Source organism: Cordyceps fumosorosea (genome assembly GCF_001636725.1).
Source record: "Cordyceps fumosorosea ARSEF 2679 chromosome Unknown scaffold_25, whole genome shotgun sequence".
Lineage (NCBI taxonomy): Eukaryota > Fungi > Ascomycota > Sordariomycetes > Hypocreales > Cordycipitaceae > Cordyceps > Cordyceps fumosorosea.
Genome location: NW_017387325.1, coordinates 169,179 through 186,922, shown reverse-complemented (window position 1 = coordinate 186,922; position 17,744 = coordinate 169,179). Strand labels below are relative to the sequence as shown.

At 56.4% G+C, this 17,744-nt stretch overlaps 7 protein-coding genes across 7 annotated transcripts; 3 read left to right on the top strand and 4 right to left on the bottom strand.

The window, feature by feature from the left end:
- Window positions 1-515: 515 nt before the first annotated feature.
- Window positions 516-1,127, bottom strand: ISF_07930 (hypothetical protein; the record flags this gene model as incomplete). Its single annotated transcript, XM_018851533.1, has 3 exons — window positions 516-810; window positions 884-945; window positions 1,011-1,127. 3 exons carry the CDS (start codon window positions 1,125-1,127, stop codon window positions 516-518), a joined length of 474 nt encoding a protein of 157 aa, XP_018701272.1.
- Window positions 1,128-2,591: 1,464 nt separating this feature from the next.
- Window positions 2,592-3,415, bottom strand: ISF_07929 (ERV25 protein; the record flags this gene model as incomplete). The annotated part of the gene is made up of 3 exons (XM_018851532.1): window positions 2,592-2,914; window positions 3,002-3,125; window positions 3,197-3,415. The coding sequence occupies 3 exons, from the start codon at window positions 3,413-3,415 to the stop codon at window positions 2,592-2,594; spliced, it is 666 nt and encodes a 221-aa protein (XP_018701271.1).
- Window positions 3,416-3,815: 400 nt separating this feature from the next.
- Window positions 3,816-4,698, top strand: ISF_07928 (Zinc finger, U1-C type; the record flags this gene model as incomplete). The annotated part of the gene is made up of 5 exons (XM_018851531.1): window positions 3,816-3,825; window positions 3,896-3,901; window positions 3,974-4,075; window positions 4,155-4,403; window positions 4,472-4,698. 5 exons carry the CDS (start codon window positions 3,816-3,818, stop codon window positions 4,696-4,698), a joined length of 594 nt encoding a protein of 197 aa, XP_018701270.1.
- A 767-nt stretch (window positions 4,699-5,465) lies between these two features.
- Window positions 5,466-8,660, bottom strand: ISF_07927 (hypothetical protein; the record flags this gene model as incomplete). Its single annotated transcript, XM_018851530.1, has 1 exon — window positions 5,466-8,660. One exon carries the CDS (start codon window positions 8,658-8,660, stop codon window positions 5,466-5,468), a length of 3,195 nt encoding a protein of 1,064 aa, XP_018701269.1.
- A 5,353-nt stretch (window positions 8,661-14,013) lies between these two features.
- Window positions 14,014-14,951, top strand: ISF_07926 (hypothetical protein; the record flags this gene model as incomplete). The annotated part of the gene is made up of 2 exons (XM_018851529.1): window positions 14,014-14,280; window positions 14,433-14,951. 2 exons carry the CDS (start codon window positions 14,014-14,016, stop codon window positions 14,949-14,951), a joined length of 786 nt encoding a protein of 261 aa, XP_018701268.1.
- A 1,435-nt stretch (window positions 14,952-16,386) lies between these two features.
- Window positions 16,387-16,980, top strand: ISF_07925 (hypothetical protein; the record flags this gene model as incomplete). Its single annotated transcript, XM_018851528.1, has 1 exon — window positions 16,387-16,980. One exon carries the CDS (start codon window positions 16,387-16,389, stop codon window positions 16,978-16,980), a length of 594 nt encoding a protein of 197 aa, XP_018701267.1.
- Window positions 16,981-17,203: 223 nt separating this feature from the next.
- On the bottom strand, window positions 17,204-17,467 carry ISF_07924 (Cyclin-like F-box; the record flags this gene model as incomplete). Its single annotated transcript, XM_018851527.1, has 1 exon — window positions 17,204-17,467. One exon carries the CDS (start codon window positions 17,465-17,467, stop codon window positions 17,204-17,206), a length of 264 nt encoding a protein of 87 aa, XP_018701266.1.
- Window positions 17,468-17,744: the final 277 nt, after the last annotated feature.

Genomic DNA, 17,744 nt, shown 5'->3' with positions numbered 1-17,744 from the left:
TCCTGTCTCACAGCACGGGAGGTACAAAATTTGGTCGTCAGGCTGCCCGGAGGCACCAGGCGGCAGGTGGAAGGCGTTGTATGATTTGCGTTGGCGTTGACAAGATTCCTCGCTTATGATAGATACCGATTGGATCGGCAATAAGAGCAGCACTTGTTGACAACTATATCTTTCTTGTGATGAATGGTGTCGATGATGTGAAGTCATGAGTTGTATCTAAGTGGGCTCATCACGAATGACTGGAATAGAGCAGCGTCCCTACAACCTCCCTCCATAACAGAACGTATCAAGGCTCAATTGCTTTACGAATTTAAATTGAATGATTCAAATATGAGAATTACAGACATTAATAAAACGCTCACTCCTCCGTGGATGGGCATTACAAAGGCATCTCCAAGCCCAGTTGCGGCACCAAGTTTCAAGCCGAGAGTAGTATAAAGTAAAGCAAGAGAAAAGCAAAAGAATCAACAACAGCAACAAGACACCCAGTTTCCAGCCCCCATCCCCTTCCCTTCTCATATTTCACAGCAAGGCCATGGCGCCGGCGATGCCAGCCACCAGCCCGCGCGCGGCGCGACGCCGCCGGCCGACGGGGTCGCGCTGCCGGAGACGAAGCCGGTGGTGGTCGACGGCGCCGGCGCGTTGAGCTTGGTCGCGATCCCGGCCGAGGAAGAGGAGGCGGCAGCAGCAGCAGAGGTGGCGGCGCTGACGGCGGCGGAGCTGGTGGTGGTGTTGACGTAGCGGCAGTAGGCGCTGACCTGGACCTGAGCGGAAGGGGCTCGGGCATCGTTGGGGCAGTTGTTGTAGCAGCTGCGTGTGTGTTGTCTCGGTGTTTAGTATGGAGTTGGGGTTGGAATGGGGGGAGGGGGGGCTTGGAACGTACGTGGCGACGGCCTGGTAGGCGGCGCAGAGACACTCGAAGTCGGTCTGGACGCAGGCGGTGACCTTGCGATCTTCACGTCAGCTTGGACGGGGCGGGTTGGACCGGGGGAGGGGAGGTTTTCTTTTACCTTGTCGGTCTCGGTCTTGAGGCAGCGGCTGACGATGTACTCGGCCTCGCAGTTGCCGTCCTGCGCGGAGACGCCGGCGGCGGCGACGAGCACGGCGATGGCGGCGACGAACTTCATGTTGGAGTCGGTTTCGGGGTTTTCTGATGGTATTGAAAGAAGAGAAGATATTGTTGCAGGAGGAACGAGTGACTGGAGAGCGGAGAAGAAAAGGAGCGTGGGTGAAGAAGAGGGAGTTGCTGCTGTGACGACTGGAACTTGGGGGACGATGAAAGGGGGCGAGCGCGTGAGACTTATAATAAAGGGTCTGGGGGACAACTAGGGCTGGGGAGCCTGTAGGGCAGGAAAAAGAAAGGAATTAGACACAAGTTAGGGACTTGCAATAGCTTCGAGTCCGGGGAGGAGATGAGAGACATTTCATTCAACTTGCAATCTTTGGCCGTTGGGTACCTATCCCGCGAAAGTATCAATAAGGCAAGTCTCTCCGCCTCTCACGTTGACTTTTCGCACATGCTGAAAATGGAAAAGCAGCGAAAGCGATTTGATATCTTGTCATGGTTCTTCTCGTGCATGTCGAGTACAAGGAAAAGCCACATGGCGACGAACCGCATAGCAAGGGTTGCTGATCCCTGTCGACATCGTTGCTTTTTCCCTGGCGGCAGGTTTGATTACCGTTGTCTTGGGAGGGGAGCCGTGCGGCGAGCGTCGAAATGAGGCGGTCTTTTAGTAGTTGAGACCCTGAAAAAGGGCTGGTTTGGGAACCCGTTGTAATCCTGTACTTTGTTTTGATCTATGGGAGTGTCTGGCGGGTTGTGTATAAAAACCGGTGTTGAGGTGAGTGGTTCAACTGTGATGATTCACCTGCAAAGGCTCAACCATCATTGGCTGCTTGTGAAGAGAAACTGTCACAAAGAAAAATGTTGGAAAAAGCTGCTGGAGAGTAACTGCAAAGCAACTGCCGCAAGATGGATGGCGAATAATTAACCCAACCGAGATTAGAGGTAAAAGGCAACTCCATGACAATAGCTATTATATAAGAGCGAATATGAAATGTAATTTTCAAGGTCAAGGATGGCCGCCAGAAACACAACTCGTCATGAATGCACCATGAATTCATCCAGTGATATCTGGTTCATGGACCAAGCGACCAACGACATGCCCACTTGCTTCCTTTGACTCACAGCCAAGGACGCCCAGTCAACGGACCAACTGTTGGCTCACACTCGGCAACCCAGTGCCAACCATACCATGTTCATGTATTGGTTAAAATCCCATGTCGACGGTACGCAATCATACAAGAGCTGCAGGAGCTCACGCTTTTACATTCAGGCCAGGGTTGAGTTATCCGTATTATTCAGCTCGCTGGCTGTATATAGTGCCGCGACGACGACTCACCACCGCAGGCCGCCTCTGCATCTCTTCCACCATTTTCATGTCCCCTAACCGTCACGCTGAACATATTTTTTTTCAAAACGCCAGCCCCATCCTGCATTGCAAAAGACCCAAGCCAGCCCCCTTGTTCCTCTCCTACAGCGTCCCCCTATCCTAACCAGTCTGTCTAGCACCATCTCGCACTCATGATGCTTAGATGAGGTGCTTGGAGCGAAAGTAGGCGCGCAGGTACATGATCTGCCAGGCCCACAGGCCGACGAGCAGCCAGGTGGTGCCGACGCCAAACCACTTGACGCGCGTGTTGGTGCTCTCGTTGGTGTCGCGCAGCTTCTGCTCGCGCGAGCGCAGGTACTCCATCTCGCGCACCACCTCGCCCGTCATCTCCTCGACGCGGCGCAGCTCCGCCTCGATGGGCTTGAGCTTCTCGTTGGCCTGCACGGCGGACCAATCGCGCGCGTCGGCGCCAATCTCGACGTCGAGCTCGATGTCGCGGATGGAGGGGGAAGGGCGGTGAGCTGCGTGCGGTGGTCAGCAATCTTTGCAACTGGACGACTATCATCTTCCTTGCTGATGATGGGGGGAGGGGGACCATGTTAACATACACCCGGAAAACAGGTTCTCGTAGCAGACGTCAAAGGAGGCGTCGGCGTGGGACGTGAAGACGACGCGGTTCTCGCCGACAACGTCCCGAGGACGGCCGTATTCGTTGCCGAGCGAATCGCGAATCTGCCCAACCAACCCTTGCGTTAGCCCATGCATCATCTCACTCCCCCTCAAACGGGACCGCGGCCACCCACGTGAATGTTGACCACCATGCCGTCGCCCTTGAAGCCGCCCACGGTCGACTTGACGGCCACCATGGTGTCGCGGTTGACAAAGTTGCGGATGCAGCGCTCCTTGCGGTGGCTCTCGCCGCCTGTGTGCGCGGCCAGCTCGAACTTGAGAGCGCTGGCGACGCCGACGAGCGCCAGCAGGGTGCAGAGCCACCGCAGCGGTGACGTGGAAGCGACGGCCATTTTTCTGATTTCTTTGATCTGTCTTCTCTGCCGTGTGTGAAGTCCGCCCTGCGTCTCGTCTCGTCTGTCGTCGTCGTCGTTGGCGTCAATGGATGAAGGATGAAGAGGATCTTGCAAAGGTGTCGCGTTGGCCAAAAACTGACCCCCCTTCAACTGACGAAGCTCCAATGTGGCTTCGCCTGTCAGGGGCTGCTTCGCTGCCGTGCGCTGCGCCAATCACAAGCTTGCACGGCGACTCTAGCTGGGTACTTCCTTTTCACGCCATCTTCCACCAAACGATAAGTACCTCTCCAAATCACGTGTGGGTCGCCGATGGCCCTCGACATTTTGGTGATCTTGTCGCGCGACAAGGCAAGCTTCCAACTCGCCCATCGCAAAAACCCCAGCACAAACCGCCGCAATGCCTAAATGTGAGTGCCCAGCCCTTCCTTCAATCCCAGAATACCGTCCCAGAGCTCTTCCGCTAACACACTGTCCTAGTCTTTTGTAAGCCTGGTCCCCCGCCGTCGATGCGAAATGAACCAACTTTCTAACCAAAAGCTTCACGAACACCTCCAGGTGATTACTGCGACGTCTACCTCACGCACGACTCCATGAGCGTGCGCAAAGCCCACAACTCGGGCCGCAACCATCTCCGCAACGTCGTCGACTACTACCAACGTCCGTTCTCCCCCCCTTCTTTCCTCGCCTTCGGCTCGCACGTCCCGACAACAAAACTGACTTTGTCCGACGGGAGCAGAAATCGGCCACGAAAAGGCACAGTCCGTCATTGACAGCATCACCTCCTCGTACGCCGCCGAGGGCCAGGCCCACGCCAACCCCATGCTGCCGCAGAACCAGCCCGGCGCGCACCACCACCCGCACCACCACCCGGGCGGCTTCCACCCGCCGCCGTTTCCCTTCCCTGGCGGCGGCGGCGCTGGCGCTGGCGCGGCTGGAGGTCCGCCTCCGCCGTTCCCCGGCATGCCTCCTCCCGGCGCCTTTCCTCGTATGTTTCCCCTCCTCATCTCTCCCGCTTGTCTTCGCGCGCGCTAACGGTTTACAAAAAAAAAAAAGCCCCCCCAGGTGCCCGCGGTGCTGGCGGCCCGATGCCGCCGTTCCCTCCCGGGCCCAACGGCCTGCCCATACCGCCCCCCGGCGCGCTTCCATTCCCGCCGCCTGGTGGTCTGCCGTTCCCGCCGCCGGGAGGGCTGCCGCCCAACTTCCAGTTCCCGCCCCCGCCCGGTGGCCTTCCTTTCCCTGCTGGTGGGCCTCCTCCGCCCGGTCAGGATCCTCGCCGGTAGAGAAGCTTGGTAGAGAGAGAGAGAGAGTGAAAGCAGAGGACGGAGGCAAAGAAGAGGGCTGCATGTATCATGGAAAAAGGTTACTGGTGGCGTTGATGACATCTCAGGGTAACAAAACTCGGCGTTTCGGTTCAGCATTCCTCTTTTTAGTTTTTTTTGCGTGTGTACTTGATACCTGCCAACATCACATGGTAGTAAACTTCAAATCGAAAAACCAAAAAACTTTACATTGACGAAAAACTAGACAAGAAATCAATTCATTGCTTCACTTTGAGGAGCCAGCCTTCTTGTGTTGCAAAAATTTCCCTTTCATGTCATGTTCCTCGCAACCGTATATACATCCTTCCCTATGCCAATATAGAGATAAAAGCAGAAACAGCAACCGAAAACAAAGCCACCATGTGCCCTAATTATATCAATGTAAACTCCCCCGTCAGAAAACAGCTACCAAGACCGCATCAGTGGCGCTTCTCAAGCAAAAAGGTAATTCTGCCCTCTTCCTCCCCTCTTCAGAATCGCAAATATCAATCTCTAAAATAAACATGCCCACCGCATCTGCTGCCTTCCGTCTTGGTCAAGACGTGTCTTTTGTTCATTGTATCGTGTAAGTCGTAAGCAATCGTGAGCTGGTATCGATCTTGTGATTGTGGTCTTGTGGTCATGTCAAATGTCATTGCGTCATAATGTATGGTGTTGGTTTGTATGCGTGGTAAGGATGCGTTGCTTCTGGTGCTGGAACGCAAAAATGCAAAATGCAGTGTGTCGACTCAAAAGTCCGAAGGGTTCGCCTTGAATGCCTCCCGATTGCCCCAGTTGTTGCCGCGTCTAATCACCTCACCAACGCCATCGCGAACGTTCGTGGGCCCGCTGATCATCTGACGTAGCTCTTGTGTTCGTTTTTCGCGTCGCTTTTCATTCAGGATCCGTGGAATGTTGGGGATGCCTTCCAGCCCATCACTCAAAGAGAAGCGTCGACCACGTCGACCGCTGGTTCCGGCAGGTGTTGTCTCTACACGGCCGAGGGCACTGAGGCGCCACGATGATCGGGTTTCTGTGCCGGCAGATGGATGCGGCAGCCTCGGCTGCCCACTGAGACGAGGAGACATGGGCAGAGAGTCGAGACTGGCGCGTCGTTGCATCACTCGCAGATTACCGCTGGGGGTCCGACGAATGATTCGACGTTCTGGCCAGCTTGTACTCTCCTCAGCCGAGTACTGCAACTCGTCTCGGACCGGCAAAATCGCAAACGTGTTCTTCATGCGGGCGCTTAGGCTTCTCTTTGGCGGACGGGGCCGGTTATCCACGAGGGGATAGCGATAGACTGTGTCGCGCTTGCTGTGATGAGGGCAGCTCTCGCCGAACTCACACTCTTCGTCGTATTGCGGTCGCCATAGAGGATGAAGCTTCTCTCGCTCTATAGGCTCTCTGCTCGCCTTCCTAGGCGCTACCTCACCATCAAGATCTACTCCAAAGTCCGGACGAGACGGGTCCAGTCCTATTGAGCGCGACAGCGAGAATGTCCGCATCAATTTTCCAGGAAGCTTGGCTGAGCTTGGTGGGTAGTCGAGAGAATTACGGCGACGACGACTGAAAGCCCGCTTTAAGAGAGATTCGCGTCTTGGTGGAGTCGCTTCAAAGATATTTCCCAATCTCTTGGCACTCTCATCGGCTGGCGTAGCTCCAGATGGCGTAGCGGGAATCAAGTTGAGCATTGGAGGATGCGTGGGCGGCTGCGGCGGTGCGCGGGGGTTGCGCAGCGGAGAATCGACATCTTCCGTATTGTTCGACTGTTCAGGGGGTGTCACAGGCGGATCACCCTGGGTATCAGTGGTAGTAATAGTTGGGACCAGCTGAGGCAACGCCTCAGTGCGTGCTGTACCGACTGAGTCTGATGGCCGGGCGAAATGGTTCACCATAAGAACAGAGGAGTTCTGGTGCTGGTACATGTGAACTGCAAGGGCCTCCGCGACTTCGGGCGCAGTTCCAGTGGTGGCAACGGACGTGACGGAGAAGGGGGTATTCCGCGATGAATATTTCTTGGCACTCATCCCATCCTCGATAGGGTCAAGCAGCGGGCTGAGAGGGATCTCACGGCCGAGCTGAGCGTCGGAGAGCTTTCTGCGGGAGGTGGGCGTCAGAGCTGGGCTAAGGACTGGGAATGCTTCGCCCATCTGGCGCTGTGGCTGCAGTGCATTGGTTGACTCGGCAGACTTGGCTTCGTCCTCCTTTCGTTGCAAGGCATTGTGCGCTCGGATGCTCTCCGCTGTGAGAGAATTGGCACGAGAGACGTTTCGGCTGGTCGGGGCAGAAAGCGACGACGAGCGAGGTGGGACTACTGGAGGAAAATCAATGGTTCGTTCATCGCCAAGGCCTCTACCGGAGTTCCGACCGCGGCACAGAGACTCTGATCGTGGGGTATCTAGGGAGCCTCTGGCTCGCTGGGGCGAGCCCACACTGGCAGATCTCTTGGAGCGTCTACTAGAAGTAGAACGCAGTGAGGGCTCGCGGGATTTGCTGCGATTGGAGGAGCGCCTATCGGGCACAACAACGACCGGAATACTCCCGCTGCTCAAAATCTCACGACGTGCCCTGTGATCGCCAATGGCGTGATTCGATGTAACCTGCGTGCTTGGGGGTCGACTGCGGTCGCGGGATCCTGCTCGTTCGTGGGGATTGCGTGGTGGCTGAGGAAGTCGCCTGTGACCATCGGAGATTCCGCCTGATAGTCTATCGGTAACATGCAGAGGCTGTCGCAAAAGAGGCTGTTTCTTGACGTGTCGGAGCGTGGGTCTTCGTTGAGGTGTTTGAACGGGACCATTCATGACGAGGACTTCAACAACGGCGGATGAGCTGGATCGAGCAGACGTGGCGGAGGATCTCCGAGCATCAACACTGGCAGAGGTTTCCGAAATAGAGCGCACAGAGGAGCTAACGGGAGACGCCTCTACTGCACCGTCGCGGACGTGGACATGTCGTGCGGCACGAGTGGCAGCGGTGGGGGTGACGACATGATCCTCAACCACCTCGCGCTTGGCACCAGGCGACGAGGTATCAATGGGCGTCTTGGGATTCGAGCGCTTCCGCTTGTTAACAACAACATGCAGGCGACTGGCATCCTGCTTATGCTCGTGGCGGCGATCGTTTGCCAACTGTTGCGCAGACTCCCATTCGCCGTCGAATTTGCCAAATTCATTCATTGTACGTGGTGTGAGCTGTTGCGCGCCAACGGGGAGGCTCTCTGGGGCGGAAACTAGGGGACGCGCTTGCACGGGGGCGGGTGCAGGGAGGTCTGGAAGGCGCAAGATGGTGGTGCGCGAGGTTTGCGCCGAGGTGGTTCGCGATCTCAACGCGGTGCGCGCATGGTCATCCTCGGAGGAGAATTGTTCTTCCCGAGCCGTCGTGAAGGAGTCGTTGCGCGAGTCGGTCGGGGTAACGGCAGCAGAAGATTGATCCCAGTTGGTTTGGCGGACAGATTTCAATGCATTTTGAGGCTGGGGAGGTGTTACGTCAGGAGTCGGTGGGCTTCTTTGATCGGGTGGCGTGACGGGAGGTTTCCGCAGGGAAAGGGGCGGAGGAGCATGTAGTCTGGCAGGTTCCGCAGTGGTCGGGCACGGCTCTAGCGTGGGGTGGCCGCTGGACGAGGCGCGAGAATGCGCTGGAGGTGTTGGCGGAGGGTCAGGACCAGCAGCAGAGGAAGACGAGGCGAGACGTCGAGACGTCGGCTTGAGAGTGTGGCCGGCGACAGTGGAAGGGGAAGATTGGTTGGCGGAGGAGGCCAGGGCGTAAGAGGCATCGAGGACTAGGCGATAGGTGTCTGCCGTGCCGCGAGAGGAAGCTGCATCCGGGGCCAGATCAATGTCATTTGGCGGTCGAGGTAAGGTCTTGTGCTTCTTGAACTGCCTGGGCGAGGGAACCAAGGGGTCAGAGAGGGCCCGGTACGTGCGCTCAGTCGAGGATCCCATGATGGTTGGCGACGGAGCGAGCGGCGCAGTCGCAAGCATACTCGGCGTGAGCGGAAGTGAAGGGAGCCTAGGGGACCATGGGCACGGGTGAGGTGTTGAGACAGTGAGGTGAGGCGACGAGAGAATTTCAGGGGAGGGAAAGGTCAGGCGAGGACAAAGGATGCTGTTGGCAGGGTCTATGAAGGGCGCTTAGGAAGAACCGAGTGCGGGCGAACGAGGTAAGCGCAGGACTCGGGCGTGCTGGAGGCGAGGGGTTCGTAGAGAGGCGCTGGCAGACAAGAAAAAGAAGTCGGTTGGTTAGGATGACCAAGACTGCGCCTCAGACATGAAAATCAGGATGAGAATTCTGCGGCAACGGCGGAAGAGGTCGAGCCGAGCTGGCGGGAGGCCGGGTGAGACACGGACTGGAGGGGAAGAGAGGACAGTTGACGTCGCGTAACCAGCCCTTTGACCGTTCCGCACTTTGAGAGGAAGTGATGGACGTTGAGTGTTTCGCAAAGTGGCCGAGGTCAGAGGAAATGCATGGCCGACGGTTGGCGAAAAGATTTTTCTGGGCTGCTCGGATGGCTGTTTCGAAGGCGTTGGAGAATTTTGGGGAGAAGGAATAATGAAGGGGCGAGCGAGGAGGCCAGGGTGTGGTGGTGATGAAGCGGTTCGTTATAGCGGAGGCTGATGGGTGATGAGGGGCTGGTTTGAGGGCTTGAGGGCGGCGGGAAGGTGGACAGGTTCAGTGGGTTGGCAGCGGGCTGGCAGCGGGCGCTTTAGTGCTCTCCTGGCTTGGTTGCAGGCTTTTTTAGTGGCTGCAACGCCAGCGAAGGCGCTAGAACAAGAGAAGCCGGGCACTGTGCCAGGGCGCACAGGGGTCTTGCCAGGTGGTTTAAAGTGGTTTTAAGTGCTGGCAGCTAGCAGTGGAGCCGAGCAAACGGGCTGCCAGCTGGCGGATGTTTTAAGCGGGTAATACTGGGTGACACGGAGCAGAAATGGATAGATGTGATGTGATGTGGCTGATAATTTTATACTCTTGAATATGTTAAAAGGGGACGACGGAGTGCTAGGTAGGGATAGAAGAGAATGGAAAAATGAGAAGGAAGAAAAAAAAGTAACCATTGTCCAAATTCCCACTACCGAGAGAGGGGGCTGGGAACCGCTCTACTAGCGAGAATCACCACACGTGTGGGCTGCGGCGAGCGATCTGGCAAGGCAAGCAAACTTGGGTAGCTCGATCGCGAGAACAGGGGGAACTAGGCAAAACGAGCGACGATGCGAGTGAGTGAGAAAGAAAAGGAGAAGATAGGATTTGTCAATGACAGATTTTTCAGAGGCGCACAACACAGGCGGCGACCTGCGTCCGTCATCGGTGATGGACGGCCCAAGCAAAATGGTGCGTCGCAGCCGGTGTCGCATCGTCGTGAGCCAGAGCGCACGGGATGCGTTATACTCGGCTGCACGTAGCCAATAGCAAGCAGATATCGTCACTCTTATAGAAATCTGACAACCTTTGCTTTTATTATGTCAGAGGAAGCAAGGGTAAAAAAAATTCGAACCCAACGTTGACGTTTTCGCCAGGTCGAGTGGGCCTGCACAACTTGTCTCGCGCATTGCATTGCCATATCATCCCCCCTCTGCTCTGCATGTCTGGTTTTCCTCCTTGCGATAGTATTTTCTTCTTACAAAAACCTCGCACGAATGGCCATTATCATCTACCCAGCACTTTGGCTGCGTCAGCCCCTCTCTCATGCATCCAGCCAGTCACGGGTCGAGGTGATTGAAACTAGCGACGCCTTTGCCTTGCATAAGTGTGGGTGGTGGTGGGTGTGCAGAGTGTGTGTGCAGTTCACCTTTCACAGCGGCGAAATGCAGACTGCCGAGAGAGAAGAAAAAAAAGGAGAATCAAGCGTCTGACGAGCCAAGCCTTTTTGTACCAAGTGACTGGGAAAAACCCCCTATATCAGCTCGCATATTATCAACTTCGTACGCACATACATCTCCATGCCTACTTCATACCATCTCGACAGGCTCCGCTGGCGCGAGACGGCTTCGTCCGTGAACCAGCGTTCCGGGCCGTTCCCACGGTCGCGTCCCGCTGTGCGGATTCGGCCTAGTCGGTGGTGCTTTTTCTCTCATACTGTGAACAAGGTTATTCAGCTAGTCGAGCAAGCAGCCAATCTTCGCAACAATGCGGCTTGCTCGTGTCGATACGGCAATAACTAGTTCCAACAGTCAACTACCCAGTACCGCCCTCTCAGATGCGAGGAAAATATGAAGAATAGCATTGGTAGAACCTAAGTTGCTCTTTTACAGAGACTAACTATACCCACAACAAAATCTTGTTGCGTTCAACTATTACTGAGACCAAGTCCGTTGACCAGTGCTCTAAGACAAGCCAACATTGAGAGCCGCAAAGGCCCTTGATTATTTGATTTCAAAAACAAGAAAAACAAAAAAAAAGAGAAACCAAACAAAAGAATAGAAACAAAATACAAAAGAAAACTGTGCATGCGCAGTCTGCGCTAACGTGCCCTTGATTTCTTAATGTCAATGTACGCGCCTTGATATGCCGCCCTGCTTGTGCCGCACAGCATCTATGTATGTAATAGCCGGCGCGCCACCACACCACCCGTCACTGCATAACGCCTCGCCTGCACCAACTTGTGATGAAAAGTAGAGAAGAAAAGGAAGGATAATACCCAGTCAGGGCTGAAATTAAGCAATAATTCTCATCTTATATACGCCGACCTAAATAATCGACCACATGCCGAGCGCTTATGCGCCGTCAACTACAACTACCTTGATTCTCGTTGTGGCTCGAAATAGATTCGCCCGCTTTGGTTGAACGCGATAGTGACTGCGTGCTCGCTCTTCGCCATTCGCTTGAAGTTTTTCCCCGAGCAAGAATCTGATGTCGGCAGGGATGGCGAGAGTGACGACTCGGTTTCGGTCACCTCCACCACGCAGCCCTGCAGAGCCTGTTATCAACGAACAGTCGAACTGCATAGTACTAGAAAGCGAAGCCGGTGCCATCACCCGCATGACATGGTCACGATTCTTGGACGCAAATCGCATTCCTTTACTATGCGAGAAAAAGAGCGCATATATTAAAAAAGCGAACAGTGTCCATGCGGCTGCCACGCCGTCTATGCGAAGCATGCGGGCACGACCCTAGATATTATCACCCACCCGCTGAGCAATACGAGGCCAGCCCCTCGGGTCGCCGCCCACGCGTCCGTCTTTCTCTGGCTTGTATATGCGTCGTGGTAATTGGAGCGCCGCTTTCCGCTGACAAGAGAGACTTTTTTTTCCAGGCTGGGCGACGCAAAGATGACAAGCCACGGGCCATGTGCGCGGTGCGCCATGTGATGCCGTGATGCCGTGCTGCCGTCTACTGCGCATGCCCCTCGCTGGCCCTGTTCCCTTCTTATTGTTTTGATGTGGACGGCAGCTGAGAAACTCGCGGCGACCAACGGCCCTGCAGCGATAATATCAGGCTCCGGGACCAGTGTCCCTCCGTTTAATAACAAGGCTGGTTTCGGATACAAAAAAAGATGGCTTTCGATAGGATCCGCCTTCAGCCGTGACCTATTTACGGCATACGGGAGCACAGAAGAGCAGGAATGCAAGCTCGGCTGGTCCTCAGCCATTGGGGGCCTCGTTCACGGATGTTGTTCAAGGCGGTTGGACAAATACAGGCCCATGTTGATAAAAAATGTGGCCATTTGTCCTTTGTTAACGGAAGTAGGTCGCAGCTCTGCTGACGTGAGGGATCTTCCTTGTTCGCAATTCCCCCGCAACTTGCAATGCATTGACGATGGGCACAGCCACTTAAGATGCGCGCCAGGGGATGGATGGATGGACTTGAACTGTCTCGTCTTGATTAGTAGCTCGGCTCTATCGCGGGAGATCCAGGACGATGGGATGCGTGTGATCAAGGGTCCTAGAAATCTTGGCCGAGACATTCTTGTCATAATTTTTTTAATGGTACTTGTTTCAATGGTTCGTATTGTGTGCGAGCCCAAATTTCTGGGTTTGATCTTTTTCTCATGCCTCTCTTGCTTACCCGGTCTGGGAGACAAGCAACTCGGTATGGTAATTGATGACCCCTGGTGTTGCTCTGAAACGAAAGATGGGTAGGAAGGGAAAAGAAAAGCAGATGCCTATTTGGGAGCCTGCGCGTGCTCATCCCGCTCGGTGGCTGGGGTGACTTGGTAACTTGGGGACAAAGCTTGGATTTTGATTTGTCGACGGCGAGAATGGAGCGCAGAGCATGGATCACGAATGTTACTTTGTAGTTTGCTTTTCGGGCCGGTTGGCCGCAAAGAGTCGCCCATCTCCCTTGGCGATGATGATTTTTTTTGTTTTCTCGTTGATCGCAAAGTGGCAAGGAACGAGCTGTGCCAAGTTTTGGCAATGCAACGGCCACAGGGTACCCAAGGGCCGTGGCAAACAAGAGAGAGATTTCGGAGAAAAAGAATTTCTCCTCAAGCCAAGCCTGCGATGGCAGGTTCGGCCGTCAAACGTTTGGTGCGTTTCGGCGTCCTTGTTGGGCTGCTCGGCGTTGGTGGTGCGATGTGGCTAGCGGCCCTTATGACGACACTGGTGGCAGTCGTCCGTTGGTAGTGTTTCCCATCGTCCAGCATTGATGACCAGCCTCATTCGTCGCTAGAGGCGAGTACATGGCCCAGTAAGATGGGATATCGGTCGGACTAGCGTGGAGGAGTGACGTTACGGCTGGATGTTCATGTTGCCTTGTGCGCAAAACAGGCTTGGGCTGGGCTGTTGTGTTCAAGAATAGCATCAAAACGAGGGCCCCACACGCCCTACCTAGACAGGCTCACCCACATTCTTTCGGCCTTCGTCGAGCACAAGCAAGCGACCTCACTTGCTCACTACTGCTAAGAGGTGGCCAAACGTTGGCCCGCTAGTGGTCTGGTCACGCTGCAACCTCGTAAAAAAGAGCCGACTTTCTCTGATGTTTCTTTCTTTCTGGGGTTGCTACCCTGCCTATTTTCAGACGGCAGGTACATGCTTTATGGTAGCATCGCGGGCCATGGCTCGTGTACCTTGCTTCGCCCTGCGCCTCTCGCATCCCCCAACCATCCGCAATGCTGCATAATCTAGGGTCTGACAAAGGACCACGGCAAAGGCATAAATACATCCCGCCACCTCCCTCCTTACTCTTCCCTTCTCCATCATCAGATCTCTTGGCCTTTTCTATTCCCATTTTCTCTTGTTTTCCTTCAAGTTGATATCTCTCAACAAAGCCACTCGCTTACACCCACAACAAACGAACACCTCCCTCGCTATACAAGCAAACAGCCACACCTCTCACCCTCGCTTTACAAGAACAAACGTCGCCATGAAGACCGCCATCGTCCTTGCCGCTGCCGCCGCTCTCGTCGCCGCCGAGCCGCAGCACGCCATGCCCTCGGGCACCAAGATCAACTGCGCCAAGGCCAACGCCAACTACTGCATGGGCGGCGACATCATCCTCCGCTGCGGGCCCGACGCCACCGGCGAGCCTGCCCGCTGCTCCGCCAACGTCTCCGGCTACCCGCCCGCCGGCGGCATTGCCGAGTGCTGGCAGAGCTCTCGCGACGCCGGCGACGCTGCCTGTCAGAAGAACGTGAGTTGCTCGCCCTCCCCCCTCCCTCCCGGGCCGTGCCTTGTGCGGCGCAGTCTCCCCTCTCTCACGGAACACAAGGGAAACACAGCACACATCACACGACACATCACGCATCCACCTGAGAGACCGTCGTACTAACACCACATCTGCAGTGCGTCGTCTACGCCGAGAAGCCCTTCACCTTGCCTGCCGACCAGTGCACGCCTTCGGCCACCCAGACCGGCCAGCCTACCAGCACCGGCTCCAGCACCGCTCCCACCTCGACCAGCAGTGGAAGCGGCTCTTCTACCTCCTCGACCAGCACCGGAGGCAGCGGCTCCTCCTCGACCAGCGGCAGTAGCAGTAGCAGCAGCGCGACCGGCACTTCCTCGACCGGCTCCCAGAGCTCCTCCACCACCGGCACCACCAGCAGCCACAGCAGCTCCGTCACCACGCTCTCCCCCCCTCCCACTGGCGGTAGCACCATCACCACGCGCACCGGCGGTAACAGCACCGTGACCACCCCGGCTATCCCCGGGTCGAGCAGCGACAGCGGCAGCACCATCACCCTGACCACGACCGCCGGCTCCAAGCCCACCAGCTCTGCCCCTCCCAACTCCAACGACGGCGTGGCCAACAACGCCATGGGTGGCCTCTTGGTTCTGGGCCTGGCTGCGGCTGCTCTCTTCTAAGTGCAAGGGAGAAGATCAGCAACGGAAGAAAATGAAGTTGTGTGATTTTATTAGTTCCGATCCGGGGTCTGCTGCTCGAAAAAATGCATGTACAAAGGCGATGATTTTTTGCTTGCTTTTGCTATTGAAGACTGGATTTATGTAGATATGAGCCACGATGTCATAATACTCATGTTAATAATACGGATACACTGTTTTTCAAAGGCGTTGTTGATATTGTGTGAGTCTCAATGACAGGCAGTCACTACGGATGGCCCTGGTAGATGCAGCAATTGCAGTCAGTGCAGGGTCATGCTAGAGTCGCGGCCGACCGTTCCGTTGGAAAGGCAAACTTGGCTTGGGAGACGAAGTCTATTAATATGCACAGGAAACCCTTATCCCGTATCCGTCGTCTATGCGCAGCGATCCCCTCCTCCGGCTTAACCGCACGACGCCAACCGCGGCCTGGCCAAGACAGACCGCAGCTGAAGCGCACGCCACACCTTTCTCGCATAAAGCGCACTGTCTCTGCGTTTGACGGAGGAGTATTCCCTCAAGCGAGGAAACAATGGGGAAGCTCTACACGGTCCTCCTGCCATGGTAGAAACGCGTCAGCCTCGCACGGACGGGGGCACCTTTTCAGTTTCTTTCTCCCCCTACTCGGGTGCGCGGCTGGGCGTGTTGCCGTCCCCGGTATTGTCGAATTGCTCAAGAAGCGAGAAAAAAAATGTCTTGGAGCCGCATTGACTCATATTGAAGTTTGGATGGCATATGTGCAAATTGATTAGCGAGCGTGACATGGTGTAGATAGATGTGCGCCGGAAGGCGACAAGCATAATGAATCTCGTCAGCCCATTTTCTGTTTCGAAACAACAGCGACTCAGCGAAACAAACCAGACACGGCATGAAATTACCTATTGTGTACAATGCGAAACGAATGCCCAGCCTTTTGCCGGTACTTTTCAAACAGCCTCAAAGTCCACATCTTCTTCAGCGCCCATTGTTCAACCGAACGGGGGGTGGGCCGGGGGAAAAGGAGTTTGAGGCTCCCGGCCCCCGACGTCCGTTCGCCAGGAACCAAAACCAACCCGCCCGGGGACCTTGGAACCAGCCAATCTCAGTGGCTTTATGCGGTGGAGATTGGGGGGGAGGGGGCTATGCTTCAGGTCGGCCGCTTCGACAGTGTGCAGGTTTTCAGCCAAGAACCCTCAGCGGTGGATAGTTAGAGTTTGGCAGTTAGGAGATGCGACGACGTAAGAGACGGAGGCGAACAATGGGGGCCTCGGCGATCTGAATAATCAAGCCGGGACGGGTTACTCTTGATGCATATATATATCGAGAACCCAAACCTGTCCGATCCATCTGGTTCCTAGGTCCATTTTCACCATCAGATCTCCTTTGTCTTCTGTCGTTACCTATCACCACCATCACTTACACCACTTACACAACTTACAAGATGAAGTTCCACGCCGCCGCTCTCCTCCTCGCCGCCACTGCGCGCGCCGCCGCCGTCGAGGCCTCCGACTTCTCCGACCTCGACGCCTTCCTCGCCAACGTGCCCACCTCCGCCCTGCGCGCCGCACAATCCTCCATCGCCGCCGGCGTCCAGCCCACCACCACCGCGCCCACGGCCGCCGACACCTCCGCGGCCGCCGCCCTCGAGGCCGCCGACGACGGCCTCCCCTCCGAGTCCGAGATTGACGCGCTCATCGCCAGCGCGGCCGCCGAGTTCGGCTCCGCCCAGACGCCCAAGAACGTGCCGGGCGCGGTGGCCGCGCGTGACGCGGCCACGGTGACGGTGGACCCAGAGGCCGCAGCTGCGGCTACGGAGGCGCTCAAGGGGCTCGTGGCCGCGGTGGACGCGGTGAAGAGCATGGCCGCGGTGACGGCTGCTTCGGCCGCGACGACGGCGACGGGAGGGTTGGTGGTGGATGGGCGCAACAGCAGCAGCGCCAGCGCGACGCCCACGGCGGTCTTGACGGCGGCCGCGCCGCGCCACGCCGTCAGCGGGCTTGCCATCGCGGGCATGCTTGCCGCCTACCTCCTGTAAAGGAGCAGAGCTTTGGACACCATATTTCGCTTTCCTTCAACAGTTTGCATATTAGACAGGGGGGTTCTTTCTAGAGTGAAACCCAAGGATAATGGAATGTTGTGATATTAGAGATGTAGTATAAAAACCTAACAGGGAAACACTGGATACAGTGTATAAAAATGAACCGAGACGCCCCGCTAGAAGACAGACCATGTTGTTTTGAAGGTGTGAGGCTGTCTCGTCAGAGCTGGTACTTCCACTTTGCCGAGTGCATGACCCAGAGTTGCGGTGCCTCGCCCTCGCCGTCGTAGAAATAGCTCTTGTACAGCGCGTAGCGAAAAAGGGTCTGCCTGAGCGTCTGCTTGTCCACCTCTGCTCGTGCCAGCCTGCGCAGCATCGCCCCCGGGCTAGCATCCTCCTCCTCCTCCTCCACCTCCTCCGGCCCCAACCGACCCCCCTCGCTCCCATCCGAACTGCTCTCGTCCTCGGACGAGTCCACCAGCATCAGCGGCGGCTGTCGCCGTGACCACGCCAACACGGACTGGCCGCCATCGCCGAGGGCCACGCAGGCGGCGCGCAGGAAGCTTCCCGGCAGGGGCAGGCCGTCGGGCACGCTGCACTCGGGGGACCAGAGCGAGCGTGGGCGCGCGGGGAGGTCATGCAGGACGGCGCGGAGGGCGGTGGTGGCGGAGGGCGGGTCGAGCAGGAAGGTGCGCAGGGTGCGGAAGCCGTCCCGGGCGAGGAGGGCGTGGAAAGGCCGGGAGGTGAGGCGGGCGGAGGGG